General features: G+C 42.4%; 1 protein-coding gene across 2 annotated transcripts in view; it reads left to right on the top strand.

Annotated features, from left to right (window-relative positions):
- The window catches only part of pomt1 (protein-O-mannosyltransferase 1), a 41,162-nt gene extending 31,289 nt beyond the window's left edge, over positions 1-9,873 (top strand). For both annotated transcript variants that reach the window (XM_072565934.1, XM_072565935.1), the window contains 5 exons: positions 446-543; positions 3,955-4,068; positions 6,300-6,426; positions 8,395-8,572; positions 8,762-9,873. In XM_072565934.1, coding sequence (XP_072422035.1) covers positions 446-543; positions 3,955-4,068; positions 6,300-6,426; positions 8,395-8,572; positions 8,762-8,936 — 692 coding nt within the window. In that variant the 3' untranslated portion in view covers positions 8,937-9,873. The remainder of the gene's footprint in view (positions 1-445; positions 544-3,954; positions 4,069-6,299; positions 6,427-8,394; positions 8,573-8,761) is intronic.
- Positions 9,874-23,105: the final 13,232 nt, after the last annotated feature.

Below are 23,105 nucleotides of genomic sequence, written 5' to 3'. Positions count from 1 at the left end.
CAGTTCAGGCAGCGAAGGGCTTTTGCCCGAAACATTGATTTCGAAGCTACTTGGATGCTGCCTGAACTGCTGTGCTCTTCCAGCACCACTAATCCAGAATCTGGTTTCCAGCATCTGCAGTCATTGGCTTTCCAATAAGGTAAGAACAGTCTTCAGAAGTTTGAAAAACGAGTCAAAATGCAAAATCACCACTTTGTGTGGTGATATTTGAAAAATTGATTGCCTTGTAGCCACTAAAGCCACTAAAATGTGTTAATTTCTAAAAATTAGTCAACAAAAGTGATAAAAGTAGAATATGTTGATATCTAACAGTTGGAAACATGTGCTTTGAAATGCAAAGGGATAGTTCTGCTGAAACCTCTGGCATTTCTGCAACCTATTACATTTTACAGTGGTGCCTTTTTAAAAATAATTATGTCTTTTGTTTTCATTTTTTTCCCCCAAGGTGAGGAGCAAAAGGAGAGAGAGCTAGAACTTCAGACTCCAGCACAGATGGATGTCAGCAAGAACATCAGTTTTATGGCTAAATTCCTGGAATTACAAGTAATGGCATTATCAGTGTAATGAAGTTCACTTAGTTATGTAGTGGGTAGAATGCAAAAAAAAATTGTACCTTTTGTAACTTCAGGACATCCCAAAGTGCTTTCCAAACAATAAAGTTCTTGTGAAGGTAATCGCTGTTACATAGGAAATGCAGCCAATTTGTGCACAGTAGGATTACACAAACAGCAATGGTCAGGGTACCCTGTTCTGGTTATATGCTTTAGGGGAATAAATATTGGCAAACAGTCCTCGTCTCTGTAAAGTATTGTTGGATCTTTCATGTGTGCCCAAGATAGTCAGGGTCTCAGTTTAGCAAGCTTCCAAAAAAAAGGCATCTCAGGCACTATGGCATTACCTCAGTGCTACGCAAACGTGTCAGTTGAGATTAAGAGCTCTAGTCTGTGGAGCTTCTCAATTCAGAGGGAAGTTCAGATACAAGACAGACACCTGAATAAGTATAATAAGCTCCATTAATAAGTAGGCAGTCAAACCTGGTGACATTTTTTTCCAGATATAATTATTTAAGAATGTAAATTAGTATTTGAACTGTACATTTGAATGTTAATCTTTATGTTCTCTGTAATTAATTTTCTATTATCCTGCCATTCCCACTCAGTTGCATCATGCAGCCAGAAGTTCTCTATTTAACTCGAGTTAGAATGCCTTTTATCTACTTCTCACCAATGCTGCCAAGTACTAGTCAAGGCAGTTATAGGTCTCCCTGATACTTTTTTCTTCATTCTCCCCTCTATCTCAGATTTGATTATTTTTATCTTCACAAAAGCATACTTATACTAACCTTACTAAGATCTTCTAATGTATTTTGGTTTATGAATGTAAATTCCTGAAGACTAGTGATTACCACCACATCTGCTCAGTTTAAAGTGAGTAGTCTGTCAGTCAGTCCATAGAAGGGGAACTCCAAAGGTGCACCATGCATTTGTGCTGAGGTCCAGCTGTTGCCTTGGGTTGCCTTTATCTTGTTTAGCAAGGGCCCTGCCATTTAGCAGATGGGGTTTATTGCAAGGAGCTTGTATTTCCCATTTCTTGATCTCCCAGTATTCATTCATTACTATTTAAATGCCAGTTACATTTTAAACCTAGGAGATCAGCAAGGATTTCAAGATTCTAGCTAATACATACTGAGATGAAGTCAACAGTTAAGACTTGATGCTCAAATAGCGTTAGTGTTCATAAAGTGCTTTTTGAAAATAATTTTTCCAACTCATTGTCCTTCAGGGGTATCCACTCGATTTGAGCACCAAATGTGGCTTCAAATCCTCCTTTCTGCTCAAACAGCATCAATGTGCCTCAACGCTCCCTCTTATAACAGAGAAAACGGAGATTCCTACGAGACCAAGCACCTTCAGCTTCTGTCCTGGTCTAAAATTGGTCTATTCCCATTCCAAGGCAACAGGCATATTTCAGATCGCAAAGACTAGAACTGCTTTCAAACAATGTTTGCTGATTGTATCGGTTCTTTGATTCTGCCATTATCGGGAAGGGGATGACATTCATTTTTGAAGCAATGAGCAACAGGGAAACTTGGAAACACTTTGGACAGACGTTGATTCAGGTTTGTGGGGTAATCTGAGACTTGAAAGGCTGGAGTAAATTAGTGTCAGCTGAAATTGCTCATATTTCAGTGTTCAAACACTGCCTTTCAGTGCTCTACCACCTTGGGGTACAAATACTGGCCCCACCCCCACCCCCTCTCCATTAATAGTCAGTTGAGAGGTCTTAGGTTATCCCTGGGCTTTCATTAATTATAAAAAGAATGTAAAACTCAGTGAAACATTGGCTCATGCATTCAGGTATGAAAAGCTCAAACAATTTACTGAAGGGTACCTGCTTGAAAAACATAAACTGCATTCTAGGAGCAAACAAGGCTGCACTGCTACCTTTAATTTATTGAGTTTAAATAAAATGATTATCAGAAGGGAATCTAGAATTAGAATCCCTACAGTGTGAAAACAGGACCTTCGGCCCAACAGGTCCACACCGACCCTCCGAGGAGTCTCCCAGCTAACCCCATTCCCAATTAGTGTACATTTATCCCTGACTAATGCATGTAATCTCCACACCCCACCTGCACATCTTTGGACTGTGGGAGGAAACTGCAGCACCCGGAGGAAACCCAAACAGACACGGGGAGAATGTGTAAACTCCGCACAGACAGTCGCCCGAGGCTGGAATCGAACCCAGGTCCTTGGTGCTGTGAGTGCTAACCATTGAGCCACCACGCTGAATGTAATGTTTTAGCTCAGTTAGTTCGTTTTCCCTTACCATCAGTTTAGTAAAGGCAGAATGAATACAAGCTCTGAAGTGTAGAGATTATTTTTTTGTAAGCTACCTTCTGCACAGGATAAGCTGAACAAAGTGTACAGGTGAAATGGAGAGTAACATTCTGAATTGAAATTTCTAAATCACAGGTTTATTTACTTGGTCCCCTCTGTGTGTTTGTAACTCAGTCTTACCATCCCAGTATGAATGAAATAAAGACTTAAGTTAAAGTAACACTGATCACAATCCCAGGGAGTCCCAGAGCACTTTGAAGTGAAGTCACTGTGTTAATGTAGGACAAGCAGCACCCAATTTGTACATAGAAAGCTCCCACAAATAGCAATATTATAATGGCCAAATAATTTGTTTTAGCTATATTGGGTGAGGGATAAATATTGACCAGTGCTCTGAAAAGAGCTCGCCTGCTGTCCTTTGGTAAAGTGCCTCTCCTGAAGGGGAAGAAAGGGTCTTTGTTTCACATCTCATTTTGAAGTTCTTTGCCTCCCTCAGTTCTGCGCTGTAATGTCAGTGTAGGTTTTGTGTTCAAGTCTCTCGAATGCAGAGGTGAGTGTGTTATGTCCTGAGCCACAGCAAACACTATAATGTGATGGGGATGGCTAACTCCCCACAGAAAGATGGGAGGGTGGGAGAGTGAATCATCCATAATGCTCTTGCAGCTTTCCCTGGGGCCAATGGCAGGTGATTTAAGGTAGGTTGCCTCTTCATAAAAAAGCTGGAGAGGAAAATACAAATTCTAAAGAACTTGTAAAAGTTATACTGTATACTGAATTCAAAGACTTGTTGATATTGTGAAGGGAGATCTGAGAAGATTATAAAAATGCATATTTTTATGAATCCATTAGGGAATTCAGAAGAATTGTCTTTTCCCAGAGAGAACTTAGATTGTGGTACTTGCAATCACAGGATGTAGTTCAGGATGTGAAGAATTAATTTAAGGGGAAGTAGAGAAAAATGGAAAAATGTGAAGATTAAAAAGGATAAGCTGACTGGGTGAGATGAGGCATGGTGGGACAAGTTTCGGGTGAAGCATAAATTTGGGCAAGGATTAACTGGCTTATTTCTGTGTCACAATTTCAGTGTAATATGAGCTTCTTATGTTTTTTTCAGCTGAAGATGATGATGTTGAAGAGTGAAGAGACTGAACACAAGTACAGCTCGACCCCTCTGGAATGGATAAACATGGACACCAATATTGCCTATTGGCTTCATCCTAGCACTAATGTAATGATCAAATTGAACAGTACTTATTGTTATAAAAATGTGCTGTTGATGTTTCAACTCTCATTTGTACTTTTTGCCTACTAATTCTGCTCTTAAAAGAAAAATTGCTGAATTCTGGTGCAAAACACCAATGCAGTTTTGTAGGTCGACACTTTATATTAGGAGAGCAAATTCAAACTAGAAGCCTTTGAGATTTAGGGTGTAGGTTTGCTCGCTGAGCTGTAGGTTTGTTATCCAGATGTTTCATTACCTGGCTAGGTAACATCATCAGTGGCGACCTCCAAGTGAAACGAAGCTGTTGTCTCCTGCTTTCTATTTATGTTTGTCCTGGATGGGGTTCCTGGGATTGTGGTGATGTCATTTCCTGTTCGTTTTCTGAGGGGTTGATAGATGATATCTAAATCTATGTGTTTGTTTATGGCGTTGTGGTTGGAGTGCCAGGCCTCTAGGAATTGTCTGGCATGTCTTTGCTTAGCCTGTCCCAGGATAGATGTGTTGTCCCAGTCGAAATGGTGTTTTTGTTCATCCGTGTGTAGGGCTATGAGGGAGAGAGGGTTGTGTCTTTTTGTGGCTAGCTGGTGTTCGTGTATCCTGGTGGCTAACTTTCTTCCTGTTTGTGACAGTCCTTGCATGGAATTTTGTAGATGACGTTGCTTTTTTCCATGGGTATACGCAGGCTTGTAGTTCTCCGTTGTCAGAATACAAAAAACCGACAAACGCTGACCAAATACGTAACTACACCAGCAACCATCCCAACACACACAAACAAAGCTGTATCAGAACATTATTCCAACGAGCCACCACATGCTGCAGCACAGACGAACTTTGGAAAACAGAGGAGAACCACCTATACAACGTATTCAAGAAGAACGGATACTCAAAAAATACAGTCCGCAGATTCCTCAAGAACAAACCACGACAAGTAGACCAAACACAGCCAGAAACCCTAACCACCTTACCATACATCAAAGAAGTTTCAGAAATGACAGCCAGACTACTAAGACCCCTCGGAATTCTAGTAGCACACAAACCCACCAACACTCTCAAACAAAAACTAGCAAACTTAAAAGACCCAGTACAACCCATGGACAAAACCAACGTCGTCTACAAAATTCCATACAAGGACTGTCACAAATACTACGTAGGACAAACAAGAAGAAAGTTAGCCACCAGGATACACGAACACCAGCTAGCCACAAAAAGACACGACCCTCTCTCCCTCGTAGCCCTACACACGGAGGGAAAAAAACATCATTTCGACTGGGACGACACATCTATCCTGGGACAGGCTAAGCAAAGACATGCCAGACAATTCCTAGAGGCCTGGCACTCCAACCACAATGTCATAAACAAGCACACAGATCTACATACCATCTATCAACCCCTCCGAAAACGAACAGGAAACGACACCACCACAAATCCCAGGAACCCCATCCAGGACAAACATATAAATAGAAAGCAGGAGACAACAGCTTCGCTTCACTTGGAGGTCGCCACTGATGATGTTACCTTGCCAGGTAATGAAACATCTGGATATCAAGCCTACAGCTCAGCGAGCAAACCTACACCCTAAACCTCAACCTGAGCTACAAACCTTGCAAAAAGCCTTTGAGAATTTGTTACTGAAATGGATACAAATTGGTGTTCTGCTCACATGGCATACCATTTCTCAATTGAAAAGAACAATCCACTGCCATCAATGTCATCCCATAGCTACCTTAAAAAAGGTAGGAAATTTGGACTCCAGCGGTGTGAAAGTAACAGTATTCCGATGTTTCAGTGAACAGTAGAGTGGCAATGATCAGAAATTCTGAAAGGAAGTATCTCGTTGGATATATGTCATTGGTTAGGTGCCCTTGCCTGCACTCAGGAGGTTCCTCAATAATTAAGCTGGCCTCTGGTTTGCCAACAGGAAAATGGCAGAAGCAAGTCCTGCTATTAGCTAGCCCAGGGCAAGTTTATACAAAATCAGTAGGTATGCAGCTGCCATCCACTCAAGTTAATTTTACATCTTTCATTTTGTATTAAAAGGTTGTTATTCACCAGTTGGAATTAAGTGATTGAAATATAACAGGACAGGAAGTATCTTCGATTTGAATTAACAGATTAAAATTCAGCAAACTTTTCTTATTGCAAAAAAACCCTATAATTTCAGATTTTTGAGAAGTCTCACTATGTTGAAATGCTAATAGAGCATCTTTCCTTTTTGTATGTTGGATCTTGCTCCAAAGGCACAAATACAGCTGATTGGAAATATTATAACGTGGTCATCAGCAACTGCTGGACTTCTCGTTTATCTGCTACTTTTCTTCTGGCATCTGCTGAGGCAGCGTAGGAGAATCTACACCATCCCAGAAGGTAACTTCTGTTAACTTCAGTTAACATTTTCTTTAAACACACATTTTAGATTAAATTCAAAACACAGTTTAGCTGTTCCAACACATGATGCGTACGATTGGTCTTACAAATATGGAAGTATGAAAGAACCTGCATTGCACTTTGCATGACTTCGGAAATATCCCAAAGTGTTTTTCAGCTGCGAAGTACATTTGAAGTGTAGCCACTGTAAGGATGTAAGTGAGACAACAACGAATTTACACCAAGCAAGGCCCCACAAACAGCAATAAACAGATATGTTTGGTGACATTAATTAAGGAATAAATGTTGAGCACATCATGAGAGAGAGCCTTCGTTCTTCTTCTGAACAGTAGCATGCAATCTTTTGCATCCACTTGAGGGGAGCACGTGGAACCTCAGTTGACCATCTCATCGGTAGCGCATCATCTGGCACGACACAGTACTCCCTCACTGGGAAGCAGCTGAGTTGCTTGTTATAGCAGAAGTGGGTACTGCAGATACTGGCGATTAGAGTCAAGATTAGAGTGGTGCTGGAAAAGCACAGCAGGTCAGGCAGCATCCGAGGAGCAGGAAAATTGACGTTTCGGGCAAAAGCCCTTCATCAGGAATGCATTGCTTGTTAGAATTTTAGTAGTCATTAAAGCTTTGTAAAGCCAATTTGTTGCAGGACCAGGTAAGTTTCTGTTGTAGGGTAACTCCAATGTCCCACCTAAAAATAAAAAATGGATTGCATGCACCAATCCACCTTAACCTATCAAACATTGGCGCTGTGAGGCAGCAGTGCTAGAGACCCAGGTTCAATTCCCACCTCGGGCGACTGACTGTGTGGAGTTTGCACGTTCTCCCCATGTCTGTGTGGGTTTCCTCCGGGTGCTCCGGTTTCCTCCCACAGTCCAAAGATGTGCAGGTCAGGTGAATTGGCCATGCTAAATCGCCCGTAGTGTTAGGTAAGGGGTAAATGTAGGGGTATGGGTGGGTTGCGCTTCGGCGGGTCGGTGTGGACTTGTTGGGCCGAAAGGCCTGTTTCCACACTGTAAAGTAATGTAATCTAATCTAAAGTTTGACTTAGAGCAGTGGTCGTAATGAGCAACTGAACAATTAAGTTCCAAAGCCGCTACTGTATGTTGTCAAAGTATGTTCATTGAATTGGAAATAAACAACTGAACACTATTGTTTTCAAATTAAAAGAAGTGTTTCAGTAACCATCTCTACTCAGTCTGACTCATAAGTTACTCCACCTCCACACTTTGGTTGACTCTTAATATGTGTAATAATTTGTTCTGAAGGAGCATTAACATCTTTCGGAGTCTCCTGTTTTGTTCACCTCTAAAGCAGATGGACTGTTGTATTTCCAGACATATATTCAAGTTCTCTGAATTTCTTGTTTCAGTTTTTTGCCTTATTACCTTTACAATACAACCAGGCCAATGGAGGCTACAGTTAATTTGTTAGTCTGATATCTACATCAATTGTGATATGTCTGTAGACCAATGGTTGTTGGGCAGTGAGTTATGAGCTGTGATGATTTATTTTTTAGTAGATGCTTCTTGACTGTACTGCTAACCAGTGCATGTACAGATGAAAGAAGACACTATGCATGTGTTCTCCTATCGCAATGTTTACTTAATGGAGTTTGTGGGAAGAGCAAGAGAGTGCTGTTTGTAACCGAGCAACATGCCAAAGTTCACTTATTTTTACTTTTTGTGTATTTCTGTTTAAGTAGTTTTGAATGCATTTCATATATATACTATATAGGAAGCATGTTCAAAACTATTTGTAATGAAATATATAACTTTACTTTTAAAGTACTCTTTAAAATGGCCAATGAGTTTTCGTTTACTGGTACTGAGGAAAGTTCCAATTGATAAAGTATTATGATCTCATAAATAACTACTCAATATATGATGTGTTTGGTATCTTACTACTGCTATTATAATTTGAACGTTCTTATTGTCTCTATTCTATTAGATTCCTGGCAGCATTTAGTTCTGGCTGGGGCCGTCTGCGTTGGAGGATGGGTTGTTAATTATCTACCTTTTTTCTTGATGGAGAAAACACTCTTTCTGTACCATTACCTGCCTGGTCTCACCTTCAAAATCCTTTTACTGCCCATCGTTCTTGAGCATATCCACAATCACATCCTCAGGTATGTACAGTGCACAGTTATTCTGAAGGGAAGTAGACAAACCTTGTAAGGTGCATCTTCCCAAGTTCTCATTGTATTTTCAATGAACCACTTGGCAGCAAGACAGATCTTTTCAAGTCAGCACAACAAAAAAATCTAATCGAGCATTAACTAATACAAAATACTGAACTCTTTCTGTTCCGATTTCAGGTCTTCTATCTCTAGAAACACCTTCAATGCCGTGATGCTAGCATGGATCTCCTCCATCTATTTGGTGTATCAGACATTTAGTCCTCTCACCTATGGGTATCCAGCTCTTTCAGCAGCTGAGTTAACTGGATTGCGCTGGAAAGACAACTGGGACATTCTCATACGTAGACGGTAGCATCTATCTGAAGCAAAGGACAGCACGCTCATTATAAAATAGGTTTGAGCTCTAACTTGGAAATTCAGGCACTTTAAAAGATTACGGTTTACATAAATTTACGATAATTTTGTCATCGGGCAATAGGTCAGATTATTGACTGTTAATAATTTGCTGTGAAGTGGACTTCTGATGTGGATGGGACACTGCACTGCCATCAAGTACTGAGAGCACTACAGTGCATCAGACACAATACTGTCTGTTTACCTTGTAGTGTTTAATGTTAGTACTGGGCACAGGGGACTGTCCAGGACTGCTGATGCCTCTTTTTGCTTCTTGAGGCAAAGATTATTATCCAGAGATGTTGCAGTATTCTAGTGGATATAACACTACAGTATGAGCCAGATTGTCATGACATTTAAGTATTATAGTTACTCCTAACATAACCAAATTATGATCAATTTTGGCAGCTCCTTGTTATGTTAGGTTTAGTGCCTTATGACAGAAAAGCTCTCAGTGAGAGTTTAAACACTGCTACTGCCAATCTTGCCTAAATGTAAAGAAGCCTCTTTAAGTCTGACATTCATAGTTCATTCAGTTCACTGATCTGAAAATACATGTACACTACTTTTAAACCTGTTCTGAAGAAACTCTAACCCATGTTTCTATAAATTAGTTGATTGACTTTATTGAGTTTTTTTTATTTTTACTGGACTGGTGAAGTAAGTTTGAACTTCTGGTTTGCTGTGACCATTCCTCTTGCGATCACAAGCAATGTTTAGAATTTCAAACCCAACCTTGTTTTGCTCTAATTAGAGGTTTACACAGATGGTATTAAAATCAGGAATACAAATTGTGTACATGAAATGTCTTGTGTATCGCTGTTGCAGATAAGTATATAGATTGTGTCTTTGTACTGTACTCATTATGACTGCCCATTAAAGTTCTGTTTGAGGTACATGTGCTCAGTTATGATAAAATCTGAGTTGAGTAAAGATTGGTCCTACACAGTTATTGATGAATTTTGAATATTGAGTCAGTCCTTGGAGGTCTGGCACGGAGAAATAAAGGCAGTGAAAAGATTAAAGCTCTCAAGTATTATACAAAAATTGGTGTAAACTCTAGACCTTTCATCAAAATGTAAACAGAGACAACAATCTATTCACATTTAGTTCAAGATGAGCATAATCTAAGTATTGCCTATATCATCCAACAACTCTACAAATCGAGAAGAAATCTCATGGCTGTGCCGAAGGAAAGTAACGTTAAGTTGACTTAGAAAGGAGGTCATTTCATCCTTGCCACTGAAGTTCCAGTTTACATGAAAACAAAATGCCAGAATTTTTGAATGGATTATTGATGGCTTTGATGCATCCTGCCCAAGAGTCATATCTCCCTGAACCAAGCACTGGCTCAGAGGTCCTGCACTGAGCTGTGATTCCGAACGTGAGTAATTGTAGCTGGACTGTTTTTAAAGGAGCTACTGTACCAGTCAAAGGCTTCTGATCAGTTCACCGCCAATGAGCCTAATCAGCAGCAAGTGCTGGATAGAAACAGGCAGCTGTTGGAGAGGAACTGAGCAGCAGAGTTCAAGTGGCTTCCCTCTGCCTGAGGCGTGGACCTAGGCCGGAGAGACAGGTACGTGAAAACTGGGAGACTTTCAGAAAGGTACTGGACTGGGTAGGAATGGGAATACCATCAGGTACTGGGGATAGGGGCTGAGAGTAGGTCTGACTGGCCATCGGATGTTTGGTGAGATGTAGGTGGACCGTTGGCCCGCAGCAGCAGCAGGAGTGTGGGTTTGTGGGAGTGTGACCAGTGAGTGGGGTGCTGATTAGATAGGTGAGTGGGACTGAGCCAGAACACACCCTCCCTCCCTCCTTCCACCCCATAGAAACCTATCCATGAGGCAGGCTGGGAAGGAGGAAACTCCACAATGAAAGACAACCCAGTTCTTGCTCCCAATTTCAGGTGGATTGCATGAAGTCCAGCTCAGAATCTGGCCCACCAGAGGTTAACAGAGATCAGTGTTTGCTGAACCCAACTCCTTAACTTAGCTCCAGTCTCCACTCCCCTCCCTGGTGGTCAGGACTTAGAGCGTAGTCTTTCTCTTCTCCCTCTCTCTCCCTCTTCTCTCCTTTGACTCTTCTCTTCCCCTCTCTTATTTCTCTTTCTCTCTCCTGCTTCTCTCCTCTTACTCTTTCGTCTTTCTCTCTCCCGTTTCCCCTCTCTCCCTCTGCTTTTCCTCTGCTCTGCGTAGTTCCTCTGTGCTGCAGTATGTGGTGGCTCGTTGAAATAATGTTCTGATGCAGCTTCGTTTGTGGGTGTTGGGATGATTGCTTCTGTAATTCAGTATTTGGTCTGTATGTGTTGTTTTCTTGCAGACACTGGTTTGAAGTTCCCCATTGGCTGTTGCTCTACTGTGACATCTAGGAATGGTAGTTTATTGTTGTTTTCCTCCTCTTTAGTGAATTCTTTTGACGGTAAGGGTTTTATTGATGGTCTCGAAGATTTTCTCGAATGTGTTTTGTTTAGTGATAACAAAGGTGTCTTCTGCATAGTGGACCCAAAGTTTAGGTTGGATGGTTGGCAGAGTTGTTTGTTCGAGTCTCTGCATTACTGCCTCTGCTAAGAACCCTGATTTCGGAGATCCCATGGGTGTTTCATTGGTTTGTCTGTAGGTTTTGTTGTTGAAGGTGAAGTGGGTGGTAAGGCCACTAGCTTGACTATGTTGTCCTTGCTGATGAAGTTAGTGGTGTTTGGTGTATGTGCCTTTGGTTCTTCTAATGGTGTAGTCAGTGTTTCCTTGGCCAGGTTAATGTTGATGGATGTGTACAGGAAGCAGAGGAAAATTGCCTATACCGTGTATTCAAAAAGAACGGGTACCCAACGAACACAGTCCTCGGATTTCTCAGCAACAAACCCAAACAAGCAGACAAAACACATCCAGAAACCCTAGCCACTCTCCCCTACATCAAAGACACCTCGGAAATGACTGCCAGACTACTCAGACCCCTTGGCATCACGGTAGCCCATAAACCCACCAACACACTAAAACAGCAGCTAATGAACTTGAAAGACCCTATACAGACAGCGAGCAAAACTAATGTCATTTACAAAATACCGTGCAAGGACTGTAACAAATTCCACATTGGACAAACAGGCAGAAAACTAGCCACCAGGGTACATGAACACCAACTAGCCACAAAATGACATGACCCTCTCTCACTAGTATCCTCACATACGGATGAGGAAGGACACCACTTCGACTGGGACAACACATCCATCCTAGGACAAGCCAAACAGATACATGCGTGAGAATTCCTAGAAGCGTGACATTCTACCTGGAACACAACAACCACAGTGACTTGGATCCCATTTACCACTCTGAGAAAAAAAACAGGAAATGGCATCACCACAGGAAATGACACCACCAACCAAAGGATGCCTAAACACACAAATAAAAAACAGGCTATACCCCCAGTGCTTCATCTGGAGGCTCACTGATGATACCTAATATGATTAGATTCCCTTACAGTGTGGAAACAGGCCCTTCAGCCCAACAAGTCTACACGGGCTCTCCAAAGAGTAACCCACCCAGACCCATTTCCCTCTGATTAATGCACCTAATACTATGGGCAATTTACCTAACATGCACATCTTTGGGAGGAGACCACAGCACCCAGAGAAAACCCACACAGACATGGGGAGAGCATGCAAACTCCACACAGACAGTCGCCTGAGGCTGGAATCGAACCTGGCTCCCTGGCACTGTGATGCAGCAGTGCTAACCATTGAGCCACCATGCTGCCCATATGGTGACAAAACGTCTGAAACCAAACCTTCCAATACTTCACCCTTTTCTGGGTTGAATTCCTTTTGCCATTTCTCTGTCCAGCTGATCAGTCCATTGATATCCTCCTGTAATTTATGATTCTTTTCACTGATTACCACCCGAACAATATTTGTTTCTTCCGCAAATCGTGCCCCAAACATTTAAGTCCAAATCATTAATGTATACCAGAAACAGCAAGAGCACAATGGAACTGTACTGGAAACAGAGCTTCAGTTACAGAAATGCTCCTCTACCTTCACCATCTTCTGCTTCCTGCCTCTCTAAGTCAATGTTGGATTCAATGTGCAACTTTGCCTTCGATCCCATTGGCTCTTACCTTCTTGACCAGTCTGCCATGAAGGACTTCCTCAAAGGCTTTGCCAAAATCCATGTAGACCACATCAAACACATTACCCTCGTTTAATATCCTGGTTAACTCCTCAAAGATTTCAATCAAATTTGTCAAACATCGCCATCTCTTAACAAATCCATTCTGACTATTCATGACTAATCTATGCCTCTTCGAGTGTAGATGTATCCTATCCCTCAGAAATCTTTCTAATAAATTCCTCACCATAAGAACACAAGATCACAAAACAGAAGTAGGCCACTCACTCCATCCTCATTCCTGGTGAAGAGCTGTTGCCTGAAACGTTGATTCTTCCTGCTCCTTGGATGCTGCCTAACCTGCTGTGCTTTTCCAGCACCACTCTAATCTTGACTCATTCAGTCCATCAAGTCTACTTTGCCATTTAATGAGAGCGTTGCTGATCTGATGGTCCTCAACTGCATGTGCTTGCCTTTCCCCATAATCCTTCAATTCCCTTACTGATTAAAAATCTGTCGACCTCAGTCTTGTATGTACAACCTCGGGAGCCTTCTGCAGTAACAATTTCCACAGATATACTTCCCTCTGAGGGAAGAGATTCCACCACCAAAGTTGCACTGACCAGCCTGCAATTTCTTAGTCAACTGAAAAATATATTTCACCACAGGAGTGGATTTGTCTTGTTTAAAACCTGAAATCGAGCAAGTAAAGTTTCCACTTTAGCACAGTCAGAAAATTGGTTTACTTGGAAGCTGGAGAATTAGAGCAGTCACCTTCGATGTCGGTGTCCTCCTGCACATTTCAAACAACTCAATGGCAGTAACAAAAATGCTGGAAGTGCTGAAAATGGAGAGTGCTGCCTGACCTGGATACTTACTACACCACAATCCCATGAGAAAATTAAAAGGATATTTGGTATTTCGAAGCCATCTTGGAGCAAGTCTCATCAGAATTAAGAAGAACTTTAGCAAAGGAAGTGATACGTTACTCCACTCAGCCAACTAAGAACGCAGGTCATTCTAGAAATGATCCGTGCGATAATAAAATTAAACAAGTTGGCGTTATTCCAGACCAGTTTTGCATTGAGTGCTGGTCAGTGTTTCCAATTCAGAGGGTCCTAATGATTTTTGCGTTGAATATACACATAAAGTTGCTCTGATTCTGCTGTTCCCCAGGGCTCCTTCAGCAATCTTACTTAATGTATGCACATTGACAGCTAGAATATTATGCAAAAGTCAACTGATCATGAGAGGGGCGGCATGGTAGCTCAGTGGTTAACACTGCTGCCTCACGGCACCAGGGACCTGGGTTTGATTCCAGCCTCAGACGACTGTGTGGAGTTTGCACATTCTCCTTGTACCTGCCTGGGTTTCCTCTGGGTGCTCTGGTTTCCTCCCACAGTCCAAAGATGTGCAGGTTATGTGAATTAGCCATGCTAAAGTGCCTATAGTTTTAGGTACATTTGTCAGAGGGAAATGGGTCTGGGTTGGTTATTCTTCGGAGGGTCAGTGTGGACTTGTTCGGCCGAAGAGCCTGTTTCCACACTGTAGGGGAATCTAATCTAAACTGAAGCAGTCTTCATGAAGTGTTGGCAACCCTTTCAGGTTTTCCCTACAATCTCCATCTTTTAGAGATTAGTATCGTGGTCACTGGTGCAAAGGAGGTAGAAGAGAGAGCTTTAGAGAGGGAATTCCAGACTGCAGCTGAATCACTGTTACCAATAGTGGAGCGATTGAAACCAATGAGCAAATGGCCAGCATTGGAGAAACGCAGAGATCTTGGAGAGTTGTCAAGCAGGAGGGGGTTATGGACATATGGTTGGAGTAGAAGGTGAGGCCGTGGAGTGGTTTGGAAACAATAATTACAATTCTCATACTGAGGCATTGGTTGCCATTTTCACTCAAATCTGACAAGATGTTAGATAGTCAGGTCCGGCAAGTTGGGGAACACGTCTGTGTTTTTGGAGTCGCATTATTAGTTGTTGTAATACTGAAAGTTCAGCAACAGCAACTGTGCTATACAACCCTCAATCTCTGAAATGTCAGCAGTCACTTATATACATCGATAGTTTTGTTCTCTTTATTGCGATCCTGTCAGTGATGGCCACAGGAGCTTCCAGACCTGAGTTTCTGTTTTCATTTCAGATTGCCAGCTTCCGCAGTATTCAGTTTTGTTCCTTTTTTGTTCTCCCTGACCCCTCTTGTGGTTTACAGATTAGATTCCCTACAGTGGGGAAACAGGCCCTTCAGCCCAACTAATCCACACCGACCCTCCAAAGAGCAACCCAACCATTCCTCTAACTAATGCACCTAACTCTACGGGTAATTTAACATGACCAATTCACCCTAACCTGCACATCTTTGTGACTGTGGGAGGAAACCGGAGCACCCAAAGGAAATCCACGCAGACACTGGGAGAATGTGCAAACTCCACACCTACAGTGGCCTGAGGCTGGAATCGAATCCGGGTCCCTGGCGCTGTGAGGCAGCATTGCTAACCACTGAGCCACCGTGCCACCCCTAATACTTAGGTTTTCCCTCATCCTTCTGTTCTGATGAATTGACCTGAAATGTTAACTCTGTTTCTTTATCCACAGACACTGCCAGACTTCTGAAGGTTTCCAGCACTTTAATATTTGTCATATTTTTGACATCCCTGTGTAGTGTTTTGCTTTTGTGTATGTGTGTGTCCCAGTGTGTTGTAGCATCAAACCTTCAGTGTTTTTTTTAAGTTCCTGATTGGGATGTGGCTGTTGCTGGTTAGATCAGTGTTTACTGCTTATCCCTGTTTCCCTAGATAAGGTGGTGGAGAACTGCCTTCTTGAATCGCTGCTGTCCTTGGGATGTAAGGGAGTTCCAGGGTTTTGCTCCAGTGACAGTAATGGCTGATCTGTGAGGTGTGTTGTCGTCATTAATGGCAATAGAAGGTATCGGGTATCTAAGAGATTTGATCTGAATTGTTGGGAATGACAGCTCTGACTCATTTACTCTCTGTGTGTCTACATATGCTTCTGCAGCAGTTGCGTCATCGAATACTGGTACAAAATGCAGCGTGTAGACTACTTATCACTGCTTGATTGCTTAATTTTGTTGCCAGGTGAGTCCGTTAATATTTAGGAGATGAGGTGGTCTTGTTAACTAAAGTTTGGACACTTTAGAGTGAATCACTTTGAGTTTTCCCTCACTATCTCCAGCATCAACACAGATGAGTAACTGCATCTTGGGTTGCCAACTCCCTGGAACCTCGCTGATACTTATGGAGCTACTCAACATTGATAAACCACACTACTAATAAAAAATCAAAAATAATATCCCATTCTCTTTGAAAATGTTTGCTTATTTTTTTTGGAAGGATATTGGAAATGGAGGAAACAAAAAGATGGCTAACTAACATAACAAATAGCATATTGGGACACATTGTTGAAATGTTTTGTCTTGCGCTCAACAGGACAGGTGCAAGAATGCCAAATTTCAAACGGTCACAACAATTTATACCACAGGAGAAAAGTGTGACAAATGGGTGGCTCCTGGTTGGTCAGTGTGAACACAATGGCATCGCTGACCACCATTCTAAGTTTCTCTAAACAAGTCGACCAACTGTCATGAAATATATTGAGGGACACTTTGACACAAATTGTGTGTGGAGTATGGAGGCATTGTCGTATGAGCAAAGGTTAAACAGGTTAGGGCTCCATTTGCTGAATTGTAGAAGGATGAGAGATGATTTAATTGAGACTTAGAGGATTCTTAAGGAAAACTGAAAGAACTGCGGATGCTGGAAATCAGAAACAAAAGCAGAACTTGCTCAGCAGGTCTGGCAGCATCTATGAAGAGAAACCAGAGTTAATGTTTCGGGTCAAATTCTGAAGAAAGGTCATCAGACCCGAATCATTAACTCTGGTTTCTCTCCACAGATGCTGCCAGACCTGCTGAACTTTTCCAGCAACTTCTGTTTTTGTTTAGGATTCTTGAGGGTCTCGACTGGGTAATTGCTGAGTGGATGTTTACCCCTCATCGTGAGGGTCTTCTTGTCATCTGCCTACCCCTGACCCCAGCAGCAAGTGTCATATCCCAGCAACAATTTGTTTTATATTTATTCATTTGTGGGATGTGGGGGTCACTGGCTGGGCCCAGCATTTGCCCCTTGAGAAGGTGGTGATGAGCTGCCACTTTGAGAAGCTTGAAGTCCATGTGCTGTAGGTGCATCCCCAAGGCCATTAGGAATAGAATCCCAGGATTTTGACCCAGCAACACCAAAAGAACAGTGATATGTTCTTTTAAAGTGAGTATGATGTGAGATTTGGAGGGGAACTGGAAGCTGGTGGTGTTCCCACGTATCTGTTGCCCTTGTGCTTCTAGATGTTGAAGGTGGTGGGTTTGGAAGGTGCTGTCAGAGCAGTGGGGTGAATTAGATTAGATTACTTACAGTGTGGAAACAGGCCCTTCAGCCCAACAAGTCCACACCAACCCTCTGAAGAGCAACCCACCCAGACCCATTTCACTACATTTACCCCTTCCCCCGACACTACGGGCAATTTAGCATGGCCAATTCACCTAACCTGCACATGTTTGGACTGTGGGAGGAAACCGGAGCACCCGGAGGAAACCCACGCAGACACGGGGAGAATGTGTAAACTCCACACAGACAGTTGCAGGAGGCGGGAATTGAACCCGGGTCTCTGGCGCTGTGAGGCAGCAGTGCTAATTGCTGTGCCACCCCGAATTACTGCAGTATCATCTCAAATAAAACACTGGCTTATGGACAGAAAACAGTTAGAATTAAATGACGTTGTTTGGTGCCAGGTGGGAGTAATCAGCAGTTTTCCCACAGTAATCATTTCACAATGTGACGTTACTAAGGAACAACTGAGCCAGGAGTTAATGATTGCTCCTGAGGCAACACTCAGTCCAAGGGAAAGGTGTTTGATTGGAACTAAATGGTCACACTTGAGAAAGAGCATTGTTTCTGGGCAGAGTAGGCAGTAACTAGGGGCTCTAGGGGCTTGTAAAAATTCTCTACTGAAGCAACTATTTGGTTAAATCTCAAAAATGCATGTTTTTATGGAAAAACACGTGGTATTAAATTTCTAAGAGTCACATACCTTTTGGCTTTATAAGGTCTCAGAACTTTCATTTCTACTGCACTGCTCGGTGAGGTCGTTCAGTCAATCACTCTTGACATTTTCCTAAACAATCTGTTCCGAGTTATTATTTTACTCCTGTAGAGCAGGTGGGACTCGAACCCGGGCTCCTGTCTCAGAGGTGGTGACACTACCATCGCACCGCACAAGCCCTCAGTTAATCACTGTATGACATCAGGCTAAATGTGTGTGTGGTAGCATTAAACGGCAAGAACCTGGATATTGGAGTCCGTTAACACAGGGAGACTGTTCAAACTGTGCTACCCTGTGGTTCTGGCTGAACAGGAAATTTTTCCCTCTCTCACCATCTGCCATTGGTGAATTGGAAGGATTTATAGATCAATAGTAAGCCTGTCTGGTGCACCTTCCTGTTCTCTCGATAGAACCTGAACATGTGGAGCAGCTGGCCCATATCCAACTCGAAACGTGAACTCTGTTTCTCTCTTCATACGTACTGCCAGAGCTGTTGAATTTCTCCAGCACTTACCGTGGTTAATCTCAGATTTCCAGCATCCACAGTATTTACTTTCACCAAAGAGTGCTAAATTAGAGTCATAGAGATATAAAGCATGGAACAGAATTATTTCAATGAATGCTGTCTATCAGCCAAATGGGACAAACTTCAGAAATGCCAGAATATAGAATATAGAGATGTTCCCATTTAGGAGATTCTCGAAGAGCCTAGAGCGATGGGTACAAGATGACTGGAGGCTCTTTGTAACGAGTCATTAACACGGTCACATTTCATTTAGTTTAAAGGCTCACTTTCAAATGCATTTTGGAGGAGGTTGCAGAGTGCGGAACATTCATTGATAATTAACATCAGATGCTTCTGATTACGTTCATTGCAGTTACTTAACACCTTTCACCTGATCTCCATACTCCCATTTGCATCAGTCCACGTAGTCGCAGGTCACTGACGAACATGTCCATAAGCTGTTTTGATGAAAGAACTGAGGATTCTGGAAATTGCTGGAGAAACTTTGAGTTCAAACATTTTAGGGCCTGGACACCTTTCATGTTGATACCCATTCCCACACACCTGTTCTGCCATGGTTAGCTTTTAGCACAGCTAATCCATTTTCATCTATTTGTGGTCCCCGGTATCAGCTTTTCTTTGTCCTTGGCTTACCATTATCTGTCATTCTCACTGCTTATCTTTTTTTCTCTCTGAGTGCACATATCGTTTGCATCAACCCCTCCAAAGGTACCATCTTTCTCAAGCTGTCATCTAATTCTGAAGAAGGGTTACTGGACTCGAAATCTTACTCTGCTTTCTCTCCACAGATGCTGCCAGACTTGTTGAATTTCTCCATTTTTGTTGGCAAATAGAAGCATGGTCCCTGAGCCAGGCACAACTGCAAAGTTTGAGCTGTGTTCTGAAGACTCCTAGAATCCCTACAGTGTGGGAACAGGCCATTCGGTTCATCAAGTCCACACTGTCCCTCCAAAGAACATACCACCCAGAACCAACCCTGTAACCTCAGCATTTCCCATCGTTAACCCACCCAACCTACACATCCTGACCACTCTGGGACAATTTAGCATGGCCAATCCACCTAACCTGCACATCTTTGGACTGTGAGAGGAAACCGCAGTACATGGAATAAATCCATGCAGACACGGGGAGAACATGCAAACTCCACCCAGTCACCCCGAGGGTGGAGTTGAACCCTGGTCCTTGGCGCTGTGAGGTGCACTGAGTCACCGTGCTGGTCTAACAGTCTGTGGCTTTAGAAGGCTGTTGGCTCAAGTCCCATTCCAGAGAATTAGTTAATTCTTTTCTCGGATGTGGAAAGCAAGACTTGTTGCCCATCCTAACTGTATTTGAATTGATTTGTTGGCCATTGCAGGACAGCAGTCCTTCCCTGAAGAACATTTGTAAACCAGACAGTTGATAGTTTTGTGGTCATCATTATTGAGGCTAGCTTTCAATTCCAGGTTTATTGATCGATTGAATTGAACCTTCACTAGCCGCCTTGGCAAGATTTGAATCTGTACCCTCAGAGTACCAGGATATGTGTCATGGATATTATCACCAACTAAATATTCAGGGTACGTGGTAACAGGAAATGGTGGAGTAGCTTTGTTGGTATGAGAGAGCCATAAGTATGATGGTGAGAAATGTAGGTGAAGGTAAGAAACAAAAAGAGGAAGGAGACACTGGTGGGAGTAATTAATGGGTCTCTGAACAATGACTTCATTGTAGGGTAGAGGATAAATCAATAAATGAGGATGTGTTTAAAAAGGCACTACACCTTTAATTTAATCTTCATGTAGATTGGAAAATCAAATTGTCAGTGGTAGCCATGAGGATGAATTCATAGAGTGTAGAAGAGATTTACCTGGATGTTGCTGGGGATGGAAGATTTGTGTTATCAAGAAAGGCTGGGACATTTTTCACTGGAGCGTAAGAGGTTGAGAGGTGATCTTATAGAAGTTTATAAAATAATTAATATAGATAGAGTTACTGGTAATTGTCTTTTCCCTAGGATGGGCATTTCAAGACTTGGCACATTGTTAAGATGAGAGAAAAGAGATTTTAAAAAGGTATATTTTTCACAGGGTGGTTCATGTGTGGAATGAATGCCCTGAGGAAGTGGTGGATGTGGGCATAATTACAACATTTAAAAGACATTTGCAAAATTACATGAATAGGAAAGGTTTGGAGGCATATGGGCCAGGAGCAGGCATGTGGGACAAGTTTAGTTTGGGGATTATGTTCAGCATAGACTGGTTGGACCAAAGAGTCTGTTTCCATGCTGTGTGATTCTATGACGGTTTCTGAGAGTAATATGTTATGGATCCGACCAGAGATCAGTCTGTTTTGAATCTGATGTTGAACTTGTGATTTAGCAGCTTTAATAAATTATCTTAAAGTAAAAGATCCCATAGGAAACAGTGACCATAATTTGGTGGAGCTTCTTATTGAAGGGAATTTTCAAGATGGCAACCTGGAACTAATGGAGTGCTTGCACCATAATAATTGACAATATAAATGACTTGGATTAAAAAAAATGAATTTACCATCACCAAGTGTGCAGCTGACACATAAATTGGTTCTGGTTTAGTGGGGCTGGAAGAGCACAGCAGTTCAGGCAGCATCCAGGTAGCTTCGAAATCGACGTTTCGGGTAAAAGCCCTTCCTCAGGAATAAAGCTCTTCGAAATCGACGTTTCAGGCAAAAGCCCTTCATCAGGAATAACTTGGTGGCAAGGCAGGTTGGTGAGGGTGATAGCGTCTACAGAGGGATGTAGACGAGTGAGGGAGCCGAACTTGGCAGGTGGAGTAAAGTGTAGGAAAATGTGACATCATGCACTTCGTCAGAAAGGATAGAGGAACTGAATATTATTGAAGTAGAAAAAGGAAAGCTACAGAACAGAGGGATTTTGGAGTCCTCATGCATAAATCTCAAAATGTCAATATCCAAATTCAGAGGGCTTTAGGGAAGGCAAATGGAACGTTGGCTTTTGAATATTCCGTTCCCTTGGAAACAGAGTATCAAACTAGGGAGGTTTTGCTAGGCAGACCATCGCTGTAACATTGAACAGTTTTGGGCGCCTTACCTAAGATGAAAGATACTGCCATTGGAGACAGTCCAGAGAATGTTCATTAGGTTGATCCGAGGTATGGAGGAACCACCTTATGAGGAGATGTTGGTTAGGTGGGGCCTGTACTCATTGCAGTTTAGAAGAAAGAAAGCTGACCTTATTGAAACATAAAAGATTCTTTGGTGACTTGACAGGGTAAATGCAGAGAGGTTGTTTCCCCTGGTGGGAGAGTCTAGGATTGGAGGGCACGGTCTCAAAATAAGGGAAGGGTCAAAGCTTTTAAGACAGAAATGAGCAGGAATTTCTTCTGTCAGAGGGGAGCAAATCTGTGGAACTCTTTACTGCAGAGGACTGTCAAGACTGGGTCATTAAGTATAGTCAAGGCTGAGATAGACAAGTTTTAACTAGGAAGGGAATCAAGGATCATGGGAACAAGGCAGGAAAGCAGAGTTGAGGATTTTTAGACCAGCCATGATCTCCTTGAATTCCAGAGCAAACTCAATATTCCAAATTGCCTCTTTCCATTCCTGCATTTCATGGTCTAATACATCACCTGCCAGACACACACCTTTCTAATTTTCAAATATATTTCTGCCACAGTGTGCAAATTGACTGCCACATTTCCTTCATTACAGCGGTGACTACATTCCAAAAACTTCCACATTGGCTGCCTTGGACTTTGGGATTCCCTGTGTCATAGCATCATACAGCACAGGAGAGGCCCTTCGGCCCATTGAGACTGTGCCGACCTACGTAGACGAATCTCACTTTCCAGTGCTTGGCTTAAGCCTTCAATGTCTTATTTCAAGTGCTCACCCATTTACTTTTGAAAGATTGTGTGGTTTCCTGCATCTATTGCTCTCCCAACTCAGAGCTCAGATCCTCCACGTTGTGAAGAATGCTATAGAAATGCACAAAGGAGTTTGAGGTGAGTCCTCTTCCACTAATGAGCTGGAGGTTTTAAATTATTAATCAACATCGATTTATATTTGAATTGTACAGATCCCAGGAAGAACAATATAAAAGTTTGCAATGTATCGCATGTGGGTGGATAAAAAAGTACATTTTGAGTGGTAACCATTTGCTCAAAGGTGGATGTACTCTCTGTGTTTAGATAACACGCTTATCTCCTTCTGAATAATTCATCGTGTGTGTGTGCGTGTGGAGGGACTTTGTGCCAGGGTGAGGCAGGACAGCACTGACCGGTACCAGACATCACCTTCCCCAGCTTTTAACCTCCAGCCCTCCCTTGGCCCCTGTTCTTGGCTGCCTCCTAGCTGGCCCTGGGGGTTTTTTCAAACATATCTATATGTTAAAACCTGTTTGCACACTGCTC

Source organism: Chiloscyllium punctatum, chromosome 49 (assembly GCF_047496795.1).
Source record: "Chiloscyllium punctatum isolate Juve2018m chromosome 49, sChiPun1.3, whole genome shotgun sequence".
NCBI classification, from domain to species: Eukaryota; Metazoa; Chordata; class Chondrichthyes; order Orectolobiformes; family Hemiscylliidae; genus Chiloscyllium; species Chiloscyllium punctatum.
The sequence above is the reverse complement of the archived record's forward strand: the minus strand, read 5'-3'. Positions and strand labels throughout refer to the sequence as shown.